The sequence below is a fragment of the Branchiostoma belcheri genome, unplaced genomic scaffold (genome assembly GCF_001625305.1).
Source record: "Branchiostoma belcheri isolate BF01 breed outbred unplaced genomic scaffold, Haploidv18h27 scaffold2, whole genome shotgun sequence".
In the NCBI taxonomy this organism is placed as follows: Eukaryota; Metazoa; Chordata; class Leptocardii; order Amphioxiformes; family Branchiostomatidae; genus Branchiostoma; species Branchiostoma belcheri.
In genome coordinates, this window is record NW_017803490.1 from 1,561,930 (window position 1) to 1,588,575 (window position 26,646).

General features: G+C 37.3%; 1 protein-coding gene across 1 annotated transcript; it reads left to right on the forward strand.

Moving 5' to 3' along the window:
- The first annotated feature begins 2,920 nt into the window (after positions 1-2,920).
- LOC109469003 (coronin-2B-like) lies at positions 2,921-26,618 on the forward strand. Its single transcript, XM_019767391.1, has 12 exons — positions 2,921-3,042; positions 6,537-6,654; positions 11,079-11,180; positions 17,626-17,820; positions 19,273-19,389; positions 19,883-20,032; positions 21,460-21,624; positions 22,000-22,119; positions 23,055-23,159; positions 24,299-24,508; positions 24,991-25,233; positions 25,933-26,618. The coding sequence occupies exons 4-12, from the start codon at positions 17,626-17,628 to the stop codon at positions 26,092-26,094; spliced, it is 1,467 nt and encodes a 488-aa protein (XP_019622950.1). The 5' UTR covers positions 2,921-3,042; positions 6,537-6,654; positions 11,079-11,180; the 3' UTR covers positions 26,095-26,618.
- The last annotated feature ends 28 nt before the right edge of the window (positions 26,619-26,646 follow it).

The window sequence follows — 26,646 nt, forward strand, 5'->3', positions numbered from 1 at the left end:
CCTGAATCCACCTGTAGCCTCCATCAGGTGTTTCCGTGCTTCCACCTGTCCACAGCTACGTTTTAAAGGCGGGAACCTTCACAGATGCAGCTATGTTCGTGACATAGTGCGACCACGCCTTTTGTAAGTGCTGTGCGCGGCACAGTTTTCTGACTAAAGTATTGTCTAAAAACTACCTCTGCCGCGGGCATTTTCAAAAGAACAAAACGTCCTTTTTCTCTCCAATAATTACTAGTACCAGGAAAACGCTTGCATCTACCTGTGCAGGAAGATCTAACTAATATGTATTTGATTAAAATGTATAATCATGGAAATAGATTTGGCTTAGGTTGATGTCTACAAAGTTTTCATTTATTATATCACACCAGAAAAAGTGACATTACATCAAAGGAAGGTGACATTTGGACGACCTGTCACTCGGGGTCAAAGGTCACGTGAAATCTTCACCCTCTAAATTATTATTATTTTTTGTATCACGAGATTTTCACTATGAAAGACAGTTATGATTCATTCATTGGTTAACATATTCGCCTGAATTATTCTGATGATATTCTCACATTTGCGCACAGAAGTACCATTAAAGGATCTTCTTGTAAGGTTCATCTGAACATTGCCATAATGTTCTGTTTGGATTACATTGGCAGAGAAAGTTGGCTACATCAATTTGTCAGATAGCAGTCTGTTTCATTGTTTGATGATAGACACAGATGATTAGTAAACACATGACAATGTAGATGTGGTGTAGATGCGATTTTATCTGTATATTCAGGTAACACGTAATAAAGAAACAAAACTGGAATAATTGAGTCCGCAAACTTTAACAAGAAACGAGCAACGACATTATTTCCGTTTTGTTACCACCTCGTTTGCCCAAATATTGTAACAGGTGTAAGAGCCATTTGTTACCCTCTTGTCCATGCATTGATTGAAGTAAAGCCTTAATGACATGAAGTGTACGGGTGACCTACTTTTTGACTAAAGGCATAATTATCCGGTGGAACGAGAAAAATGGTTAAGTTAAGAGAAAAATAGTTGTAATTTCTGTAAATGTGGGAATTATACATCATGTAGCTACAGTTTCGTGGTAAAGGGGTGCATTTAGCCTGCTTTTTCCTTTGAAAAACAAAACGACGAAATCGGCCACAAAATGCTAACAGTTGTGCATGTGGTTTGTAATAGCACTTAAGATATAACTAAGGGCTACAAGTGAGTTAATTGTCAGGACTTGTTTGACAACATGCATGTTGCAAGCCCCACTGGACTTTCGTTGCTAGGTAACAGTCTGTTGCCTAGCAACGAGGCAGTGTTACCAGGTCTTGCCCCGATTCTCCCGACTTTCATTCATTCATTCATTCATTCATTCATTCATTCATTCATTCATTCATTCATTCATTCATTCATTCATTCATTCATTCATTCATTCATTCATTCATTCATTCATTCATTCATTCATTCATTCATTCATTCATTCATTCATTCATAATGGCCTTCACCTTTTGTGTCGACCTTAGGCCATGTTAATTTGATTATATGGATGACATCCCCGTGCGCATGAATTTTATGCCGTTCCCCCCCCCCCAAAAAACGAAGTTTTCAACCATACTGTAAATCGTACAAAACAGTTGCAAAATGAACAAATATATACCGTAAGTTGAAAAAAAAAACATTGGAAAACGATACCAATGTCGTAGAATACCAAAATCAAACAAAAAGGACGAAAATGTAAAGAAATGAATTTGAAGACTAGATTATTCGCCAAACCATACTCTGTGTCATTTGTTCAACCTTCAAAACCACGTAGATTTCATAATGAAAGCAACTTTGGTCAATTTCTATTGTATTCGCACGCTCGCATCAGTTTTGGAGTTCCCAGAGGATGTCATCCATATAATCAAATCAACATGGCCTCACACGTATTGCACACATTGATTGGTCAATCAATTCTACCCCGGCCAATCAGGAAAGACATTAGAAATCTTATGGAGATAACTAGAAATCCATTGGTTTAACCCATTGGACATTCAGTATTCTCCCAGACCAAACATTGGACCAATCAGCATCCACATAACAATCTTGACGCTACTGGCTGCAGTACTAATTTAATCCGCTGAGTAATTTGGCGTCCTTGAACCGTGGCGAGTTGCAAAGCATGTGGAGAAGGAGGGGACTGAAAATGGATGTAAACAAACTGTTTGCGATTGATTTATACGGGGGTCTTGTTCGTCCTACACTTTGTGAAGTCCTCGGAGAGGTACGTAGGTCTATGTGTTATCTGAATTGTGTCAAATGGCTCACATTTAACCTAGTTGTTTGTGCAACAAGACGTGGAATCCCCAGATAATACATAGCGAGAGGAGGGGCGCATCATTTAATAACAACATAAAGTCACAATTTATGCAAAACAGTGTCTCTGTTCAGGCCTTGATTGGTAAGGTATCTGCTCCATAGTAAACCATGATCAATCTCCATGTCTAACTTTCGTTTAAATGTTTAACGTTACTAGTATTCACAACACAAGACTCGAAGATTCATAACACGGTACTTTTTACCGTGCAGCAGCGACATCTACCAGAGTTGTTAGGAAGTGCAGTTTAAAGGGTGGAAACTTTGTCGGCTGGAAATGTTATCGAAAAGGCAGCTCATGCCACCTGATGTTGTCACTTTAAACTCAGTCCTTATTAACATATTAAAGGTACTGTAAGATATACAATTCGTGAAATTCTGTGTCTTTAAAATTCATAGTGTTTGATATCATATAGACATCAGCAATATTGCAATTTGATACCTGTTGTACAAATGTATCTATTCAACTGAACTTTTCAGGGTAACAACAGCAGGTTGCATAATGTGTGTTCTCACACACTGTCAACACTGGGGCAAAGGTCATCGCCGGATTCGGGTCAAGGCCCTTCCCGCCTGCGTCTGGCCAAAGGTCATGGCCACCTGTTGACGGAACCGTTTGTTCTGTTGTGTATGTGAGGGGCAAGCGTACATGTAACATGGTGGGCATTCAACAGGACTAGGCAAGTAATTTCATGGGTGGTAAGTACATAAGTTCCGAGCAGATCTTTTGCTGGCCGAAAAGACAGTATAAAATTGGCCAGGCATTGTCCATTTGCCAGGCAGTAGTAATACATGTAGTACCATTTTGCCACCAAAGATGGTAACTGGGGGCCCACAAGCCCTTTTCTGTAGAGCGTAATCGGCCGTTTAAATTCTACGTAGAGCGTAGACGGACCGCTCTAATATTTTTGCGTAGAGCGTATTCAGCATTTTAATTCTACGTAATGGGTTGTAGCCACTTGGAATTTATCGTAAAGCGTAATCGAGAGGTTTCCAAATTCAGCGTAGAGCGTTATCAGGACCCCCCCTTGCAGGCCCTCGTAACTGTCTGGCAATTATGGATACAGCCTGGCCAATTCGATACTCAGTCAGTCTTTGCAACCACCAAAAGATCTGCTTGTAAGTTGTAGATTAGTAATTATGCAAGGTTTGGTGTTGTGTGCATTTTATGTTACATGGGCCTCTACGACTTAAACTTAGCTTTAAGGAATTTAGTTTCAAGCGCAGAACCTTTCAGATGACATCCACCATCCACAGACCTAGGTCTTGAATACTGTACTGTGTTCTGACACTTGAAGTTGACAGCTTTAAGGTAATGGTATGTGGTGTGTCAATATGGTACAATGACAAATTCTGTCTGAGTGTGACTTACAATACTAGTATGTCTGAATAGTACACTATGTGCGACACAACATTTCTGAACCCAAGTGTATGTTTAAGTTCAACTAATATAAGAAAATATGCATAGTTTACATTCCATTAGTTTGAGTAAACACTGTTGAATCATTAACAGAAACTTTACTGGCCTTTGTGCATTCAATGAAAAAATAAACAGCGAACTTCAATTTTGTTTTCATTTCGGGGCTCGAAATATCCTAGTTCAGGTGAACAGAAAAAGGTATTTCGAGCCCCAAATGCAAATGATCCTTAGGAATGGAATTGGACCAATTATATAGATAGCAAGAAAGTAAGGTACCTGTCCCTTTTGTATCTTAATTGAGCTTTTGAAATGTTTTGAAAACATGTATTGTGTATGTATATTTCACATCCCAGAAGCACTATGATGTGAGTTTGAAAATTCCTGAAGGGCCCATCAACAATTGTTTGAGAAAAATGTGTGTAAAAATCAATAAAGATTAGTGTGCACTTGAAGTGAAGGCAAACAGAGTAAAATCCCCTACAGTACAGTTATGAGTGTTAGGACCTTCAATAAATTAGGGACAGTCCAGAAAGTAATGTGGAAGGGGGAAGAAAAGGGGAGTGTTCAGCAATAGCAGCAAAAATACTAGAAGATAAGTTATGGCAAAAGAAAAGTGAAAAGTAAAACTATACAGAAGAAGAAAAGTGAGTTTGTACAAACTATATAAGGGCTTGAAAAAAATATTTTTTTACACCCCCTCCCCAATATCTATTGGTTGATCCCTTTGTACTTAGCTATCGTACCATGATCACAGTCAGTACTACCAAGGACATTATACTGTGTATACTGTCCTTGGTACTAGACAGTTCCCAGGTCTGTAATGTCTGGATTTTATCTTCAGTCCTGCATGAATATATGATACATTCCATTATAATCACTTCTGAAATAGCTCGCAGGCCGTATCATCTATTCATCAGTACAGTACTGTTATGTAGGGGCACTACCATTGAGGATTGTGTATTGGGGATGGTTAAAAAGTGTTGATAATTGTGTTGTCAGGGTAATTATGTTTTATAATAACTTACCTTTTGAAGATGTCGTTTCCCTAATTTTCAGACCCTGAACATCCCTTGGTCAAGCTTTTTTTAAAGGGAAATTGATCAGTGTTATTATGTAATAATGTTTCCTTATCATAGGTAACCCCTACTCTATGTAAGTATTGGTTTGGTCCATCTGATTCGTAGCAAGTTTCTCCCTTAAGAGTTCAAGGGCATCGGGTAAACTTGAGACAACTGCCGACTTTTTTAACCGTCATAGTTGAATCCATGGCTACGTACTGTATTCTTGGATTTTTAGTTTTAAATCCCTTCAACAGAAGAAGTCCAAGCCAACAAGGGGTGAAAAAAGTTCAGTATGTAATGCAAAAACCAACAAATTAAATTGGTATGGCCTAAGATTGCTTGTTTATGTTTTTACTACTAAGCAGCTAGTAACCGATTGTTTCAAGCAGAAAAAGAGAGGTTGTTAAACTTAATTGTTTTTAGATCCATGCTTTTATCAGCAATAATTGTTTTACAGTTCTTACATTGTGGTAACTAGTACTATGATGTTACATTTCAAGGCCACACCAATTTAATTCGTTAGTTCTCGTTTTTTTTCTGAAAAAATATGAATCGACAGGGCAAAAAATAAAATAAAAACAGATTCAGGCATCCTCTTAACTAGGAAGAAAAGCACTTTTCTGTTTGGAGCAAAATATACACATTTTTGAGTTGATTCAGAACCAGAATCTTTTTTTTTTCAAATCAGAAAAAAAAGAGGCGAATCCGAGAACCAACAAATTAAATTGGTATGGCCTAACACTGATATCTCCTACATCTTCTAAGACCTTGTTTTCAAGCCTGATTCCATTGATTTTGCTGCCTTAAACCTGTTCAGTTCCATGTTTTGAAATCTGACCCCATTTTTTTTGTCCAATCCTTGTACTCAGTTTCCCCTGAGAATAATCTCAATACCCAGTAGCACAATAGCCAATTACGTGGAACAAACCATTTTCTCTGTGATGTTGGTATCATAATTTGACATCCTGGTATACCCTTTTTAATCAAGCACATTATAGTAGTTATTAAGGGTTGTTTTCGAGCGTGAAACGCACCTTTACAACCATGTGTTGCGGCAGGTTTCTGTGATTTCTGACTCCTCCCTAAACAAGTCCTGATTGCTATAATTATTGGAGTGTTTTGGCTCCTGTATAACCCATAATCCAATTGGTGTGCCCTCAGCGGGGGGAAATTCATTAATACCTGTGGAGGATGGAAGATAACGTTTTGTAATGTCTAATTCTATAACTGACGGGAAAATCATCATTGATGAGGACTATGTAAATTTTTTATCCTTTTTTAATGAAGTTGGATTTATATAATAACTCACAGACAAAAATTTTCAGACATGTCCTCAAGTGCATAGTCACAAATTCAGCTTTTCAAATATTAGCTCACTAAAACTATTAGCTTTTGATGTTTTTTTACACATCAAAATATCATACGTTCCTTTTAAAAATTTGATTTCAACTCTCATGTACAATTTGCCTTCTAATTTAAGTTATTCAGAGATGCACCCACTCATATTGTTATCTTTTTATTGTCAATTCATCCACTAATATCAAGAGCCTGTTTTTTTTATCTCCTTCTCCATTGTGTTTTGTCCCTCAATGGAGAAGCAAAAAAAAAACCCCACTTGATAACCTTTAAAATGTATTTTGACCCAAGCAATGAGCACTTTGCCTCCCTCTTGCATCATTAATGAACTTTCCCCACATTTCCGCATGCATCAGAGAATCGATGACAAGGCTGGCAACCTGTTCCATAGAGGAGCCGGCGCCACATTATGAGGTCATGCCACTGGCTGGCTCGTAAACGTAAGATCGGAAACAAGCGGACCACTCTACCAAGGTAAAGTACGCTTTCCTATTGAACCAGTCTTTTTTTAAACCTAAATATGTCCTGGAGTGGAACAAGACATTTGTTAGGTTGTGTTTTGAAGTAAGTTGGATTGCTGTTGTCTGTTGATGTTAAGTGTCACTTCCTTGTTCACTTGTTTACTGTGGATTTTCTACAGAAAAAATACTATAGATAGTATAATTTGTGAATCTTTACACTATAGTATACAGTATCTTGGATATAAGATAAGTACATTGTGTTCAACATGCATTTCTATGGTTGTTCATTGATTACTCGTTATGTGGTATAATTGGCTCATTTAGTGAACAACACATTACTGTGAGCCAGCTGGTGGGTATTATATGGAACACAAACCATACTGCTACTTATGGCGATGATAGGGGTTGTCATATAATCTTTCAACCAAGAACTCAGCGTTCTAAATCATTGCAGTATGACATTAAAACATTGTTGAACCTCTGTTAACTGAAGTAGCCTTTATTGAACTCAATTGTATGCAGTTGTGATTAATCTTTTCTCTATCTTTTTTTTTAACGGAGTGGTAAGGGCTATACGACCACTTCTCGGCATTGAACTAGAAATATGAGAGAAACATGGCTATGTCAAGAGATGGCGGTGAACGTTTCATTTGAAAGCCTGTAGATTGTAGGTTGGTGGGAAACACTTGTCAGGGAGGGAATTCCAAAGCTTCAAGCCATACGGGGAAAGAAACTGTCACTGTAAAAATATTCCGAACAAGGAATTTGGACGAGCCCAGAGGTGCATACAGTACTCCATACATGGGCGAATGGTGGAATATTGTAGAGGTATTATAATAGTACTTCTAGCACAATATTAATTAGTCTAGGAATGTATATTGACTTAAGTTGATATTATGGACAAACCACAATTTAAATTCAATGTAGATGTAGTTTATTTTGTCCATGATATTTTATGATAACAAGATCCCTTGCTAAATCAGGTATAGGTGGTCCTGTGCTAGTAGATCATAATACAGGGCATTAATTCCCATGGGTGTAATGGTATAAACAAGGTTGCCTGATGTCCTCTGGTATTGATGTTTTCTTAGAAATGGATGAAAAGATAGACTGCAGATAGAATTTTCTACAGGAATACAGAAAGAATCTGCACCTGAAAGTTTGCGAAAATTCTTAGAAATTTAAGATAACCAAAAAAGAAAGAAAAGAAAAAGGCAGAAAAAGAAATGGAAATGGATGACTGCAGGTAGAATTTTCAGGAATGCAGAAAAAATCTTCAACTGAAAGTTTGAGAAAATTGTTAGAAAGAAGAACCGAAAAAGGCAGAAAAAAAAACAGAAAAAATTCTTGAAAGTTGAAAACAAAATTTTGCACAATCATTGTATTTCAATAGGCCACTATCAACCCAAAATACAAAAAAAAATGTTGCAGGAAAAAAAATTATGAAAAATTTAAAGATTCCACAATCCCACACTAGACATATGATCATGGTGTTTTTATGAATCCCTTGAGCTTGAATATGCAGCAGGGTTACATATGAAATATGCAGGATAATGACCCAAATCATTAAAGCATGAAATATGATACCAAACGAATATCATAAAACATAGTCTAGGCTCACAGTAGGTGTTTCATTTTTTTGTGAAAAAATCTTGGTGTTGCAAGACGGAAATTGTCCAAATTTACTGCAGGAAATGCATTGTAATATATATTGTGCCAACATGGGATAGGTAATGAAATATAGTATTAATAAAAAAAAAACGAACTCCTTGTGCCAAACCTTTGGCTGTCTACATATGTTAGTTATTGGGACTTGCGTGATCTGATATCAACTGAAATCTGGTATTCAAGATTATATGACATATATAATGTAGTTGAACCATTGTTACAGTAGAAACTGGCCTGAGCTCAGTATATACAGTATAATACTGTCCAGGGCTCAAAATACTGGGTGCATGTGCACCTTAGTGCACCCAAAATTGGAGCTGTACAGTCCCAATTTGTTTCTGTTGGTGCACCAGTGCACCTAAATATTTTTTTAGGTATTTTTGTACATATTAAATGTATACAGCAATACTGGATATTCTTGGCATCTTCTTTGTTGTAGTAGTTGTTTAAAGTACAAGATTTTGAAGTTAACTCCCATTTCATATTCAAGCTCAGAAGAGGAGCAGTAAGATCTGTAATTAGGTTTTGTTTTACAAATTACATGGTGCACCCAAAAAAAATTTTGTGCACCTAATTTTTTAGGTTAGGTGCATTATTCCCAAAAAATGAATTTTGAGCCCTGATACATGTATATTGTCACAGCTAAGAGCTTAAGAGATGTTTCCCATTTTATCTCCACTGAGGTTATCATTCTGTAGATTGCTCAGTGCTAGAGTCCTAACCTCTTTGCAGGGTCCTGTGGTTTGCATTGATTTAAAACATTGGGCCGTCATTGATGTATTAGGTAGGTTCAATAGTGCAGACCACATTGGGTCAGGAGGTGGCAGCGTGCCAATACAGTCTGTCAGCCACAGGCACAAGCGCTGAGATTGTGTTGGGAAATTACCCATAGTCCAATCTCTGCCATCCACACAAGTAAGTACAGTGTGTTTTCAAATGTCCCAGAAGAAAATACTAACTGTAAGTTAGTGTAACAGTACAATTGAAAGTACTGTAACAGTACAATTGTAAAATATTGCAAATTCGTGCCCGGAGGCTAATTGCAAATTACAAAACATAAAAGAACATTGAAACAGAGTACTATAAAATATCTGAAGTCTACATGATGAAGGTAGCTGTCTAGAACTAAACTATGTCTAAAACTATGTCTGAAGGGTTTGACTTCTCTTCTGTAAACCATGGAAGACGTTACAATATAAAGATAATATTTTGGGTGCCTGCTGGCACTTCTAGCTGTTTCTGACTTTTTGTGTCTTGTGTGCCTCTTTAAAAGTAATTCTCTAAGTAATTCAAGACAGTGAAAAAAATTGAAGCGCCTAGGTGGCGGCCATTTTTAAAACTTAAAGGTTTTTGTTGTGGAAGGAAATACAATATAAAGATAATATTTTGGGTGCCTGCACATGAAGTTGTGTCAGACATTTTCTTTCATGTATGCCTCTTTAAATCTTAAGAGGATTTAAGTAATTTAAGACAATGAAAATGTTTTAAGCGCCTAGGTGCACTGCCATATTTTAAACTTTTTGTTGTACCATGTTAATGGTCTATATGGCTTTATTAACTGGTTTAAAACAAAAAAAACAACAACTTTCTTCCAATGTTGATATCAAGATTCCCCTATGTATACCCTTTACCTACGCACTAACAGGACATGTGGACACTGTAAGTCTATACCAGGTAACTTGATACCAGTCTGCCATGGCTGGTTCCCTGTGGAAGGAAGGAGTCAAGGTCAACATCAAAGCCCCAGGTGTCACTCTTCTGTCAACATCGGGAATGTTGCATGCCCTGACATCATTGCTTAGGCCATGTTAATTTGATTATATGGATGACATCCTCTAAGAACCCCAAAACTGATGCGAGCGTGCGAATAAAAAAAAGTGCGGCAAAAAAAAAGTTGCTTTCATTATGAAATTTATATGGTCATGAAGGTTGAACAAATGACACAGAGTATGGTATATGGCGAATAATCTACTCTTTAAATTTATTTCTTTACATTTTTGTCTTTTATGTTTGATTTTGGCATTCTACGACATTGGTATCATTTTTCTTTGTAACCTACAGTATGTATTTGCTCATTTTGCAACTGTTTTGTACGATTTACAGTATGGTTGAAAACTTTTTTTTGGAAACGGCCAAAAATTCATGTGCGCGCAGATGTCATCCATGGAAAGAAAAGTGCTAGCCCAAATCTTTGAGAAAATTTTGAAAACTAGATGGATTTAACTTTTCAAAATCACATGGTTTCAGAAAATTGTATTGAACAATCAACTTCGCTAGATATTTAGTTAATTTGTATCCATTAACGTCAACATAATGATTGAATTATGAAAGAACCTTTCAATAATGAAAGATGAGATTCAATCTTTAAGATTGATAAAATTATGAATTGATGTCAAACTTTTTTTTCAAAATTCTTTTGTTGAAGTAACAAAATTACTTGTTGCGTTACGAATCGTTAGAGCCTAAAGTTGCAACATAAACAGTCATTTACAACAACATCTTTTGTAAAGACCGTAAACCAGAGAAGTGTTTTGTTTGAGCCCTCTTTTGTGTAGTGCCCACCTCACCTTTCAGCTGGTGGAAGAGTTAGAGTTACAATAATGAGTTCTTCAAATGCAGCCCACATACTCAGACTGTTTTTGTATCCTTGGGTGTGCCTCGAATACCTTACAACTTACCACATACTTGTGATATCATGGAAGAAATGAGGGAGAAGTTATGCTAACTTTGATGTGAAGAAAGCCTTGTTTGATGTTGCTGTGTTTTTAGGGGATGTTTTGAGTGCAGTCTGGAGGGATTTTTTGAGGTAGTCAGGAGGAAAGGAGAGTTGGAGTGGAAAACAGCAGAGCTTTTCTTCTAACAAAAGCCAAGGTCAGTGTATTATAACGTTACATACTGTTACAATCTGATGATGTAGGGGTAGAAAGGATTTTCCATGGGTAAGTTGTTGTGTTTTCTGAAAGAGTGTAAGAGTTGTAGTTAATTTGCAAGAGATAAGCTTACAGGATGGTAAGGCTTGGATAATGAATTAGTCACACTTTGACTGAAAGTTTCCCTTTGTTTTCACTTCTCAGTGGTTACATGTATGTGTAGGATTAGGAAGCATTTAACATTATTTTTGGATCAACATGGACTTATTTCTTCTACTCATTTATTTTCATTTTCGGAAGTAGAACATTTCACAATATTGGACATTCTGAATATCTTTACTAATTTAGATATTGAAGATACATGTACCGGCAAAACACAATTAGCATAACATTTATAAAACTTACCGGTAGAATGGTTTTGTTGGTAATGTATAGAGATTGGAACAAATCAATATTTAAATCAATACAGACCAATACAATCAATAATCTAAAAATAACTTAGAGGTTGATTGCTTTGACCTACCAATTTGTCTGGATCAATTGGTTATGTGGGTCTAAAAGGGGTTTACAAGATTCCAGATTTTGAAGAAAATCAGTCATTGAAACTGAATACTGAGATTTTGATACAACAATCTATGAGCAGCTTGAACATGAAGTTGAAATCTGTTTCCTTCTCAAAATCATGAGTAATATTCAGACTGAGTACAGAATTTTGTATGATGAAAACCAAGTATTTCCTTTGTACAGCCATGATAATAATAATAATATTTCTTCAAACTGCCTACTCCAAGCAGAGGTTTGGGTTTTGGGTTATTTTTGGTGTGTTTCTAGGCTTTTTTTTATCTGGGATTTTTTTCACCCTAAAAATTCCAGTGCAAGAAAGAAACCCCAATAAAAAAGCCTAGAAACACGTCAAAATATCCCAAAACCCAAACCTCTGCTTGGAGAGTAGGAATCGTCTACACTTCTGATAAAACTGGAACTCGTTGCCATCATGGCCAAGCACTGTCGATGAGTTGGGGCATCATCACTAGAAAGCGTTAATAAACAACTCCTGCAATTAAATGTGCAAAGATTGAGTGTAACAAGTCGTTCAGTGTGATATAGCTAGCTGCCGCTGCGCCGCATGCCTGCGAAGCTGGTGTGTTATGCCGAAGGGCGGTTATACTGACTATAATGATACAGATTGGTCGTGATCAGGTACTATATGTGTTATATGCACGACCAGCTGAACTGTGAAAATTTATCCCAGCCTTATTAATAATGTATCAGGGGTGTCTGCAGACATTTTCCCAGGGGAGCTACATAATACTGGCCTGTAAGGCGGCATTAATTTATTGCCTGGACTGTCTAATATATTCATGATAAAAAAATATTACCTCAGTTACTACATGTGTAGTTTTTGCCCATGGTATGTCCTAGAAAATTTCTTTCCTTTAATTTTCCTTTATCCTTTATTTTGATGCCCTTTAGCCCGAAAGGCTAATCTTCCAGGGCTCATACCACCACATATTATACAACAGCTTACAATTGTTAAAAAAACACTCATTTAGCACAATAAGAAATTTATGTTCATACTTTAATTATACATTATGCAATTATGCTTTAATTACATTTTCCTATTACCTAAAATCTATTATGTAATATATTCTTATTCATTTCGTGTTATAGTATGACAAGACATTTGTAAGAAAAAAAAAACTACTGTGACATACAGCACAAGAAACAATAAATGGGCATTTAAATTATACATTATGCAATTATGCTTTAATCACATTTTCCTATTACCTGAAATCTATTATGTTATATTCTTTTTAATTTCGTGTTATAGTATTAACAAGACATTTGTAAGAAAAAATAATTACTCTGACATACAGTGCAAGAAACAATGAATGGACATGTTTGTGCCCAATGTAAATAATAAGCAGGTTATGCTTTAATCAAATTTCCATTTCACCTAAAAAACATTATATTCTTATCCATTTCACACCATCAGGTCATAGTATGACAAGTCATCTGTAGGAAAAAAATTACTCTAACGTACTGTAAGAAAAAAAATTACTCTAACGTACTGTAAGAAAAAAAATTACTCTGACGTACTGTAAGAAAAAAAATTACTCTGATGATGTACTGTAAGAAAAAAAATTACTCTGACGTACTGTAAGAAAAAAATTACTCTGACGTACTGTAAGAAAAAAAATTACTCTGATGTACTGTAAGAAAAAAAAATTACTGTGACGTACTGTTAGAAAAAAAATTACTCTGATGTACTGTAAGAAAAAAAAATTACTCTGACGTACTGTAAGAAAAAAAATTACTCTGACGTACTGAACAAGAAACAATGAATGGACATGTTTGCGCCCAATGTAAATAATAAGCAGTTTAGTGGACAGTAAAGCTAGTGTGGCATTCCGCCCTGTTTTGAGTGTAAGGGCCGCTGCAGTGGCAGGTATATATCATGTTCTAAGAACGCGGAGGTTGATTTTATAAAGGTGAAAACATGATGCAGGGATTCGCCGCCGATATTTGCGCTAAGGGCGAGGCCCTCATCGCACAGGTAACTGATTTTATAATCACGATGTGATCAAATTGCGATTTTTCTTGCTATCTTTTTGTAATCTACTACTAATTATGCACAATGCTATATATATTTTAACATGAAGAGGTGGTGTGGGTTGTGCTAAGATCTTTGCCTGAGTGTACGTTTGCATGATTTACAGGCGGCAAATTTCTGCTCTGTGAGTTTATAGATTTATCCAGGCCATTGATGTACCAGGCCGTTTAACGAGAAGGCGAATATCGCACAAGCTGCTGGTGTGATTTTGTCGCAGATTTTCGTGTTTAGCGTAAAAATGTCACCAAAATGTGTTAGCCTAAGGACATTTTTACATTCAATCATCATGGCTACCCATACACCATTTACCATTTAGAATTCTGTACTCTACAATAAATGAATTGTGTTATTATATTTCTTGAAATAGGTTACTTAATAATGATTGAATATTTTGACATGCAAACTCATATTGTGATAAAATGCATAATATTTTACTTCCAATTTGGAAGCTAAGAGAAAATGGTTAGAAATTCTGGTATATTCACCATTTAGAATTCTGGTACTCTGCAATAAATGAAGTGTGTTATCATATTTTGGAATAGGTTACTTAATAATGATTTAAACAACCTTGAATATTTTGACATGTAAAATCATATTGTGACAAAATGCATAATATTTTACCTCCAATTTGGAAGCTAAGAGAAAATGGTTAGAAATTCTGGTATATTCACCATTTAGCATTCTGGTACTCTACAATAAATGAAGTGTGTTATTATATTTTGAAATAGGTTACTCAATAATGACTGAATATTTTGACATGCAAAATCATATTGTGACAAAATGTATAATATTTTACTTCCAATTTGGAACCTAAGAGAAAATGGTTAGAAATTCTGGTATATTCACCATTAAGAATTCTGGTACTCTACAATAAATGAAGTGTGTTATTATATTTTTAGGAAATAGGTTACTTAATGATTTAAACAACCTTGAATATTTTGACATGTAAAATCATATTGTGAGTGACAAAATGCATAATATTTTACTTCCAATTTGGTCTAGCTGAGAGAAAATGGTTAGAAAATTCTGACAGGAAAATTCACACTGCCTTCATCCCAAGAGACCAATACTGGCCTGTGAATACATTTCATTTTGTAGAGTTTTATTAGGCATTTCCTTATCTGCATTATAAAACATCAATATCAGCAAGAAAAACAGTCCTGCTAATGTAATTTCACTTATTACTGGAATTCGTTTCCTGGAAAATGCAATTGATATTCTGCAGGAGACTGAGGTGATTTAATCAATCATTGGTCTGCCATTTGTGCTCAACTTTGACCTGACACTCCCTTAATTTTTTTAGAATGAAGACCTTTATTGCACATTTTTGCCACACTTGGCTTGAAGTACAGGTCACAACGAAACAAGATGAATGGGACACAGTTAACAGATACAAATAAAAGCAACTAACTATCGTTATATAAATTCAACTTCTCATTTTTCAGTTAGGCCACACCAAGTAAATTTCATGGATGACGTCCTTTGGAGACCCTAAATCTAATGCGAGAGGGCGAAAAAAAACAAGAAGGGCCCTAAAAAACAAGATGCCTAGATTAGAAATATACTAAGAGACGACAAATGTTAGGACACAAATTCAATGAGGTGACACAGTGTAACAAGCAAGAAGTCTTTTATTCATGATCAAAACAGCAATAAATCAGGTGGAATAGCAGTTGTCGTCCTGTCCTGTTTTCGCGTTACGGGTTTCACGTCAATCTGACGATTTGTGGCACTGTTGTGACTCTTTCGTCATAGTTACAGCATGGTTACAGGAAGCGGAATTTCTTGTTTTTTTTTTCTAGGAACAGGTAAAAATCAATGCGTGCGCGGACGTCATCCATAAAATTTACTTGGTGTGGCCTTACATGTATTGTGCAAATGAAAGAACGTTCACAGATCTGTTTTTCAATGGGAGGTTTGTCTAGTTGCATTAGGAATATAATTCTTTTACAGTACTCAAGTGTAATTGAAATAGGGGAATAGGAATCTGTATAAACCTATTGAAACATGGTGGCTTTTTAAAAAGGTGATTCAATTTTTCAATTTCAATTTTATTCATTTTGACAAAATTGTACAACAGCAGGAGATAGCTAGACCACCCCTGATCATGAATTGTGCTCCGATTTTTACAAAGAGTTAATAAAAAATCAAGACATTTTGAACAAAACACTGTGACTATATACATGTACAATCAACATTCAAACAAAAACAGTCACAATATTTCAATATTTAGGAGAATTTTAAGCAAAAGGTTACCAGGCTCCTGGCATTTGGAACATTGCCTAGTACTCAGTCAAGTTATTTACTGCATGTTCCTTGCTTGATGCTTCATTGGATTTATGATGGTTTGCATAAAACATCCGTGATATATAATCTCCATTGCTGACTACAGTAACTCTGTAGAAAAAAGAGAGAACTGGTACCCAAATTGCTACTTCAGTGTGATAAAGGTTAAAACATCATAAACCATCCAGGTATCATTTTCCTTTTATCTGCTATATATTGAACACTGAATGAGATCAGGTATTATATAATAGTTTTCTAACTGGCCTGAAATTTTATTTTCTGCGACTACCTTGTGAGGTTACGTTCCAAGAACCAAAAGCAAGCAAATTAACCTTATCTGTAATCTAAATTACATACAATTTGTGCCACTCTCCTTGTGTATATAGTTCAAGCAGTTTATTGACTTGTCCTCAGATTGTACTTTATTGTCTGTTGTTCTGTTAACTCAGTTAACCTTTTGACTAAAGCCAATTCAAAAGGCAACAGGGAGAAGGTAAACCTAGCGGGCTCAAAATACTGGGTATATGCAGGTTAGTGCAGGTAAAATTGGAGCTGTGCAGGTATTTCTGATGTCTACCTGCACCTAACCTGCACTGGTCCATGTACTGGGTATATGCAGGTTAGTGCAGGTAAGATTGGAGTTGTGCAGGTATTTCTCATGTCTACCTGCACCTAACCTGCACTGGTCCATGTACTGGGTATATGCAGGTTAGTGCAGGTAAAATTGGAGCTGTGCAGGTATTTCTCATGTCTACCTGCACCTAACCTGCACTGGTCCATGTACATGGGTTTATATACAAATGTGGGTGTTTGTGGATTTTCATTTGCTGCATTGACTGTTGCCACCTATGACGCAAGGGTTTTTGAACAGTCTTTAGTATGATCCATACTTCTCAAAGTCTGAGTGGTGCAGGTAAAATTTGTCTGGTGCATGTATACAATTTTCAATGTTACCTGAACCAGTACAGGTAATGTAGAAAATAGTACTGTAATTCACTTTATGTTCACTGCAGCAAAATTTCACGGTCTGAGAAAAATGGGGATGTTCACTGTACTATACATTCACGGTGGTGACAGGTGCAGGAAAAAGAAGGTTCAGGAATTACCTGTTGACTGTAATGATAAGTTCACGGTACAGAAGTGACAGTGAAAACAGTGAACATAAAAGTACAGTGAACAAATCAGGAATTACAGTATTTCGAGCCCTGAACCTTATTGTTAACAAAGGATGACCTGTTCTTACATCTTCAGTTAACCATGATGTGTTAGAAAAACTCTGTAAATTAAATTCTCCTGCAAATGCCTCAAGAAGAGAGAAGAAACGTGTTAAACTTAGATATAGATAGAGCATAGCAGAGTCTCCCTATTCCTTATTACCTTCGCCAAGAAGGTTATTTTTCATGGGTGTTCATCTGTGTTTGTCTGTCTGTCTGTAAACATGATTATTAACTTGAGAAGGCTTATTATAAATGGATTGTCTTGAATATTTAGTAGATGGGTAGATGAATATGCAACAAACTTCAATGTCATTGTTATCACCACACAGATGTCTTGGAAGCTTCGGAGTTCCAAGTTCCGTCACGTGTACGGTAGCCCAGCGCGGCGTGAGCGGTGTTACGAGGGCCTGCGTATCTCCAGGAGCGCCCACGAGGGAGAGTTCTGTGCTGTCAACCCAAAGTTCCTGGCCGTCGTGACTGACGCGGCGTGTGGCGGGTGTTTTACTGTTATACGGTTAGATGAGGTGAGTTGACAATTCAGGGCTCAAAATACTGGGTGCATGTGCACCTTAGTGCACCCAGATTTGGAGCTGTGCACCCAAATGTTTTTTGTAGGTTTACGTATACGTCAAGATGTTAAATTTAGAGTAGTACTAGTATTGACAGCATATACTTAACAGTGTCAGAAAAATAGTAAAATCATTCTTGTAGTACTTTTCTTTACAAACATAATTAGTTTTCACTGACATTCTACTTTTATCTTATATGCTGCACCCACAGAAAATTTTGTGCACCCAGTTTTTTTAGGTTGGGTGCACCAGTGCACCTATTCCCAAAAATGAATTTCGAGCACTGCAGTATGTCAGTTTCTGGTGTCTCTATATTATAATGTTTAATATTTAAGAAGACATACTTTGCAAGGCCCACGAGTTACAATCATTATATAATGACAAATTCAACATTTAAGTAATTTAAACAATCCATAGGAGTCATATAGGACTAAAGCATTACATTGTAGAGTTCTACATGATTCACAGTGTACAGTACTGTATAGTCTAATTTCAAATGTTGAAGTCCACTTTAGAAATACATTGAGACTTTTATTTTTGAACTTTATCTGTTGACAGTGTTTCTAAACATGTTGAGAAAGTATGATTTCCTCCATATAATTGATATTTCTGTATGTCATGAATTTGTATGTATAGATATAAGTTTCGTAGGTAACGTTACATGTACTATAGCCTATAGGGTTGTCACCAAAGAAGGAATCAAGCTTCAATTAGTACTGATTAAATCATACCTTTTAGTAATATGATAGAAATGAAGTACACGAACAATGAAATGATCTGTAAGCTACTTTAAGATGAATCGTTTTCATGTCTCTTTTTTCGTCTCAAGAGAGTCAATAGATCTACAATCTGTTATCTGAAGATAAGATGTCACACTTTAACAGGGGGTGTGGTCAGTTTCCTGGATTATCTAGAGCTCTGAAGTTAAAGGTTTAAGTCTTGGTTTGGTGCCAGTTTTAATTTATATAGGGCCAGAGTCAGACCTTTGTAGGGGGTTACATACACGCTAGGCTCTACATGGGGTTTTTGTTAAGGGAAATGATTTAGAGATAAATTCCACCAGGCAATGTTTTTCCCTTGTCATAATCTTTAATGCCTCAGGGCAGCGTAAAGAAGCTCCTCCTGGCATTCTTTCAGAAAACTGCAGATTGTTTGGTCTGGTACCTGGATTATTGTGTGTGCACATGAATTAACCAACCAACCAAACAAACAAACAAATATCTCACCTTGTTTACTGAAGAAAAAATTGCTTCAGAAAATATGTTAAATGACAATTTAGAAATTCAGGTATGAGATCAAAAATTTTATAGCCAGCAGCCAATTAAAAAAAGCAAGGGTCTGCATGTTTTTGCTACATTGCAACATTTTTTTCCTGGACATTTTTTCTTATTTTATATTTCTGCACAGACAGGGAAGATTGACCCCATGATCCCAAAGGTCATAGGTCACCAGGGCGCAGTTCTGGACGTGAAATGGAACCCTTTTAACGACAATGTCATCGCTTCCTGCTCAGAGGACACATCGGTGGGTTCTGTTCAGCAAGAAGCCTAGCAGGCTTTTGTTAAGATAACTGTAGTTGTAATTTCTTTCTTATGATGTTTCAATAATCTTGATATCTTATGTTGATAGTTTCATTAACCTCTTTTGTATAAACCTTTTCCATTTGCCTCTTTCTTTTTTTTCCTTTCCTCTTTGTCCTTTCCTGTCTTTGTCCTTGTCTTACGTTGTCTTTCTGGATTCTATAAAGTTCATTTAATAGATAATTGCAAGGAGAAAGGACAGCTTGTCATGCTATACTTGGTCAAAATTTACAATACCAGTAGGACAGAACCAGTATCTTCTGTATTAGTGCCTATCTCTGTGGTGTCATGGTAAAAGATTGAGCACTATTTAATTCAATTCCAGTCTCATCTCTCTCTCACTTAAGCCATTCCTTTTGTTGAGGAACTATGCATTGGCAACTGAGAATAGCATGAGGTATTTGCAATGTTGTATTAATCCCTCCACCCCCTCTCAGGTCAGGATATGGTACATCCCAGACGACGGTTTAGAAGATAACCTATCGGAGCCCCTGATGTCTCTGTACGGCCACCACAGACGGGTCACCAACGTGCTCTGGCACCCCACCGCAGAAAATATCCTCCTCAGCTCAGCGTACGACCACAAGGTCAGTGTACAAATTTCAAAAATAATCTCCAAGCAGATCATACGGTGGCAAGGCAGTACTGTAAATCACTTTATGTTTGCGGTAGCAAAATTTCGCGGTCTGAGAAAAATTTGTGGTTCACCGTTCGCAGTGACGTCAGGTGCAGAAGAAAAAAGAGAATTATTTCTTCGTGGTATTGATAAATTCTCAGTACAAAAGTGACCGGAAAACCGCAAAAATAAAAGTACTGAAAATATAAAAAGATTTACTGTAGCCATTGGCTAGAGGAGTATGGCTGTATGCATAAGCCACAGTGGCTAATGGACACTCCTCTGGCTAATGGATATTGTCTTGCCACCGTATGATCTGCTTGGAGATTACTCTTAAAGGCATCCAATGAAATTAAAAAAATGTTGCTTTCCTTGGTGCTGAAATGCCATCAGTTTGTCTACACTGGAGTTTGGAAGCTAGCTGGTAGTTTGAAGTGGAGTTTTCCTGTTTAGATTCTGATGTGGAATGTGAACATAGGAATCTGCAAACTCTCTCTCTCTCTCTCTCTCTATCTATCTGGTTTATTGTCTGTTGTTCCCCGTAACCGAGGGTTTAGACATGCTTGCACACTGATGCTAAGGCTTGATGGCAGCCCGCTATTTGCCTCTGTCCTGTGGTTCTTGGGGTCTCCAAAATGTGTCTTTTTAATTTTAAATTTGTCCCTGTGTAGATCCTGATGTGGAACATGAACACAGGAATCTCCAGAAAGTAACTATTTTTTTCCCTCTTCAGATGTTTAATGTAAACACTGAAATCTCCAAAACGTATCTTTTTTTCTGTGTGTGGAACGTGAGCACGGGGATTGACAAAATGTGTTTTTTCCCAGTTGCGTTTTTAACGAAATAACGTTTTTGTTATCCCTTTTTTAGATCCTGGTGTGGAACGTGAAAACGGGGCAGATGTTTACGATCATCATGTGCCATAGAGGGTCTTGTGTTGCCTTGAGAACAAAATGTTACTTCAAAAAATGTTACTCTCCTTAGTGCTGAAATGCCATCAATTTGACTACATTTGTAGTGCAAAGTAGGGGCAGTGGAAATAGCGTTTTTGTTCCCCCTTTTGTTAGATCCTGGTGTGGAATGTGAACACGGGGCAGGCGGTGACAATCATCACGTGCCACAGAGGCTAAAAAAAACTGTTACTTCAAAAAATGTTACTCTCTTTAGTGCTGAAATGCTATCAATTTGACTACATTTGTAGTGCAAAGTGGGTGCAGTGGAAATAGCGTTTTTGTTCCCCCTTTTGTTAGATCCTGGTGTGGAATATGAACACAGGAATCTCCAAACATATCTTTTCTTCCCTTTTTAGATCCTGATGTGAAATGTGATCACGGGAATCGACAAAATGTGTATTTTTTTCCCAGTTGCCATTAGAATAACGATTTTTTTTTTGTTTAGATCCTGGTGTGGAACGTGAACACGGGGCAGGCGGTGACGATCATCACGTGCCACACCGACACCATCTACTCCATGGCGTTCAACCCCGACGGCAGCCTGCTCGCTACAACATGCAAGGATAGGAGGATAAGGGTCATTGACCCCAGGACTGGTGCTGTTAACAGGGTCAGTTATATGTAACGGTTGTTACAATGATGATAATGATGATAATTATAATGTACAAGATAATGATCATTTTGATGTAGTAATGATGCAAACACTAATTGAGCTATCAAGCATTATGTTCGAAATTTAAATTGCTAGGCCGGTGGATGTGAAGTAACAATACAGAACATATCTTAGTGTTGTATAAGTGTCCACTGTATCAACTTTATTTTTTTCATGCAAGTTTGTCTTTTTCAGGCAACCATACTTCTTACATCATTTCTGGAGCACACTTAGAGCTTTAAAAAATCATTGAATTCCATAAATCAAGCAATCCATTATACAACAGACTGACCTTGACCTTAACAATTTGGTTCTGGTTGTGTTTGTTCTAAGGAAGGCCAAGGTCACGCGGGGCTGAAGGCGTCCAAGGTTCTGTTCCTGGGAACGACCAAGAGACTCCTGACCACGGGGTTCAACAAGCTCAGCAAGAGAGAGTTCCGCATATGGGAAATGGTAATAAAAATAAATTTATTGTTTGTCATCTTGTTTGTCCTCAGCTCAATGCTTCCTGCCTACAGTTTTGTAGTTTTCACTTTCCTGGGATTTTTGTTATTATAGTTCCACATATGGGACCTCTGTTTTTTCTTCAATTTTCTGTCTAAGGTTTTGTTCTGTCTAAGTGTCATTTTATCACTTTTCTTGGCTAATTTTTTTCTGTCTAATTAGGCCATGTTGATTTGATTATATGGATGACATCCTCCAGGAGCCCCAAAACTGATGCGAGCGTGCGAATAAAAAAAAAGTTTGGCAAAAAAAAAAAGTTCTTTTCATTATGAAATCTACGTGGTCATGAGGGTTGAGCAAATGGCACAGAATATGGTTTGGCAAATAATCTAGTCTTCAAGTTCATTTCTTTACAATTTCGTCTTTTTTCGTTTGATTTTGGCATTCTACGACATTGGTATAGTTTTTATTAATTTTTTTTAAAACTTATGGTATATTTTTGCTCATTTTGCAACTGTTTTGTACGATTTACAGTATGGTTGAAAACTTTTTTTTTTTTGGAAACGGCCGAAAATTCATGCGCGCGCGGATGTCATTCATATAATCAAATCAACATGGCCTTACCAAGAGATGTGTAAGGTGAAGAACAAGAACATTTTACTAAATGATGTGCATTTTCAGAATCCCATACATTCAAACTCTCTCTCATTCTCTATCTCTCTATTCAGTTTAACGTCTTTTTTCCATGAAACTGGGGGTCAGACGTGCTTGCATTAGTTCAAGTCTTTTTTGAATCAAGATTTCTTTTATGGCTGGATTCCCTTCCTAACACCAACCCAAACCCTACTAACAAAGTTCTCAGTCATCAGTCATTCACCTTTTCTAAGCACAAGAACTAAAAGATTGGTTCTGTTGTGACCTTCTATGTTTTCATGTTTGTACAGGATGACCTTTCCCGACCTCTAGCCCACGAGGATTTAGACAGCGCCTCTGGAACATTGTTTCCCTTCTACGACAATGACACACACATTCTGTTTCTTGCTGGAAAGGTAACTAGAAATTCTTTGTCTTTACTGATGGAGTTATGAAATGATGTGTCTGATAGTTTTACTTTTAACTGACATCAAATGTAGTAGAGAAAATTGTTTTGCCGCGTATATCTTGTAGCCATGTTAATTTTTTCTTATCAAAACCAGTCACTCAAATAGTAAGAAGACTTAAGTCACTCTAATAGTAAGAGAATATAGAAAATCTAATTACATTCCGACCTTTTTTCCAGTTGATGGCGTTTCAGCACCAAGGAAGTTGTTTTTCTCAATAACAAATTTTCTATGTCCTTGGTGCTGAAATGCCATCAACTGGTCATGTTAGCCAAATAGAGTTCAGAAGTGAAAAAAGGGATTTTGATAAACTGGATGCATTCTATCAACACTTGGTTTTAAGTTATAGTAATGTTTTATATTTAGATATCAAAATTTATATCACAGCCTTTTAAGATACTGAGATTGTAGACTCCATTCAGTATTTTTCATTCGCAGTGGATCTTCCAAGAGTCTCTTATTTATGAATTCATAACCTTTGTGAAGCTGAATCAAAGCATATTTCTTTGTTTAAGCAGTATGCATTTTTTTTATTTACATCAATTTTCACCTAAAAACTGAGTCACTCAATATAGTCTGGCAAGCCTGGCGTTACTATATCGATATTTCCACGGCAGATGCTCTGCTGAACTTCACTCCCTTGTACCCCCTCTCAGAACATTCTCTGCAAGAACACGCTTAGCCACCTCAACAGCAGAAAATCACCCTTTCTTCCTCAATAGTCCATCAGTCAAGAGAAAATTTCATGCTGACAGTTTCTTCCCCAGAACCACTTCACTGTGGAACAAGCTTCCGCGTGAATGTTTCACCACTAATTACAACCTCCAACGGTTTAAATCAAGGGTGAACAAATATCTGACCACGCAGTCATCACTGTAACCCAAAACATGTAAGTGGCTCTCACGAGCCTTGTTTTGAGGTGAATCTGAAGTAAATAAAAAAAAAGTCACCATGAGTCACTCATGTATGTTTTGGGCTACATTAATCTCTATCTGTATGGGTATAGCCAGTATTAAGGGACTGTAAAGACAGATGTTTTTTTTACCTTAGACTTAAAAAGTTTAATGTTCTACATTTTCTCCTTCCAGGGTGATGGAAATATCAGATATTACGAGATAGTGACAGAGAAGCCGTTCTTCTATGACTTGGCAGAGTACAAGTCATCTTTCCCCCAGCGAGGACTGGGGTTCATGCCAAAACGTGGTCTCAACACGAAGCGCTGTGAGATCTTCAGATTCTACAAACTCCACTCTGCACGAGGCCTGTGTGAGCCTGTCAGTATGATTGTCCCTAGAAGGGTGAGTATGAATGAATTGTAACATTTACAGTCTAAAAAATGCTATGGGATTTTTACATGTACTATAGTAGTTTAAGTCCTTCCTTCACCAGATGGTGCATAGGGTGGTGCCCATCTCTGGTTCAATAAGCCCTTATTTGGCCACATAGTAGTGCAATCACTACAGCAGGGGGCTAGTCCACTGGTATCTGTGGTGCTGTTTAACTCCCGTACTCTTTCCCAAATACTGAGTGCTAAGCAGAGAAAGCAGTATGTACCATTTTTGTAGTCTTTGGTATGACTCAGCCGGGAATCGAACTCGCGATCTACTGAATCTGTAACAAACTGTAATATAGCCAGCTACCGCCGCGCCGCGTGCTTGCGAAGCTGGTGTGTTACGCCGAAAGGCGGTTATACCGGCTATACAGATACAAATACAGAATCTACCCACTTGGCCATTGCACGGGTTGTAGTACCTTTAACCTTTTTTATCACCTCTTCCAGTCGGACCAGTTTCAGGAAGACATCTACCCCGACACTCCGGGCTGCCGACCGTCCCTCTCTGGTGAGGAGTGGCTGAGCGGGTACAACAGACCGCCAGTCCTGATGTCGTTACGGGGACACTACAGCCCCAGCTACACCCCCAAACTTCACCTCAACGTGCCTACCACTAAACCCACCATCACCAACGGTCACGACGGCATGGACGCCACAGAGAACCTCAGAAGTCCAAAAACAGAAAACGAGGTGATGAGAATTATTATTCAGAAGTGACAGTGACACTTTTTGATGCTCAACTGGTTTTCCCAGTTCCTTCACATGTGATTAGTGTTGACCTGTGCTCTCAGTTCATTTAGTGACGCTGAAGAAGAGTGACGGATGTCACTCGAAACGTCCAAGTTATCTCTGTTATTTATCTAGTAGTAGAATTTGATTTGTCTTATTCAGAGTAATTCTGAGTAATATTCAGAAGTATTGTTAATGACAAGAGAAAAGGCAAAGACCCTTTGATCTGTCCAAGCCTATGAGGCACATAATGTTAATCAGTATATATTAAACCAATAGTTTGGATTACTCTTTCATTCTCAAGTTGTCACAACTTGCAAACTGAACTGTAAAATTCATACCTTAACTAGTGTGCTGCTATTCATATTCAAACACAGGTCTTGAATGTGTAGGTGTAGAGAATACTACCGGTAGTGCAATACAGGAAAGAAGATTCATATCTTTTTTAGAGATCTGAGATTCAACATCATGTCTGGTTCATCTGGTTTTATTTTATCTGGCAAAATTCTTTCCAATGAAAAAATACAGTAAATTTTTTATCCCATAAAGCATTGATGATCAGGTTAGCATGAAAAAAAAAGATTTCGGAAAATGTGAAAACATTGAGTATAGTGCCTTGCTAGACTGCAGATCTGACCAATCTTGTCTTTTTCCCTGCAGTTGCGCAGTATGGTATTCCGACAGGAGGAAGAAATAAGAAACCTTCGGGAAGAGCTGAAGTCCCGGGACGTCCGAATACGTCAGCTCGAACTAGAACTACAAAACTACAAGAAGAGAGAATCTACTGACAATCGTGACAGAGAAGAGAGCATGGAGATTTGACCCTTTAATCACAATTAATTGCAGATTTTTAATGAATATTCATATCACAGATGTGCAAACACTTATAATTAATATGCCAGCAGCAGGATAGTAAATTCATGAGTAGCAGTCAGAGTCAAAGTACATGTGATCATCACATGACTGACATGTGATCTAAGCATGACAAGGATGTGACCACCTCATGATAAATGAATGGTTTGATACTTGTACCTAAATTTCCTGTATGGGAGGCTGGCCATCTTAGCCTCCAGTATAGACACCTGTTCTATGCAAAACCCTTGGTCTATCCATGACATACATGTGACATGCCCATGATAACCATGCAGTCTTCACATGATACACATGTGACTCACACATGACAGTCATGCAGTCTTCACATGATACACATGTGCCTGGCACATGACTCACAGTCATGCAGTCTTCACATGATACACATGTGACTCGCACATGACAGTCATGCAGTCTACACATGATACACGTGACTCACATATGACATCCGTGCAGTCTATGCATGATACACATGTGACTGGCACATGACAGTCATGCAGTCTA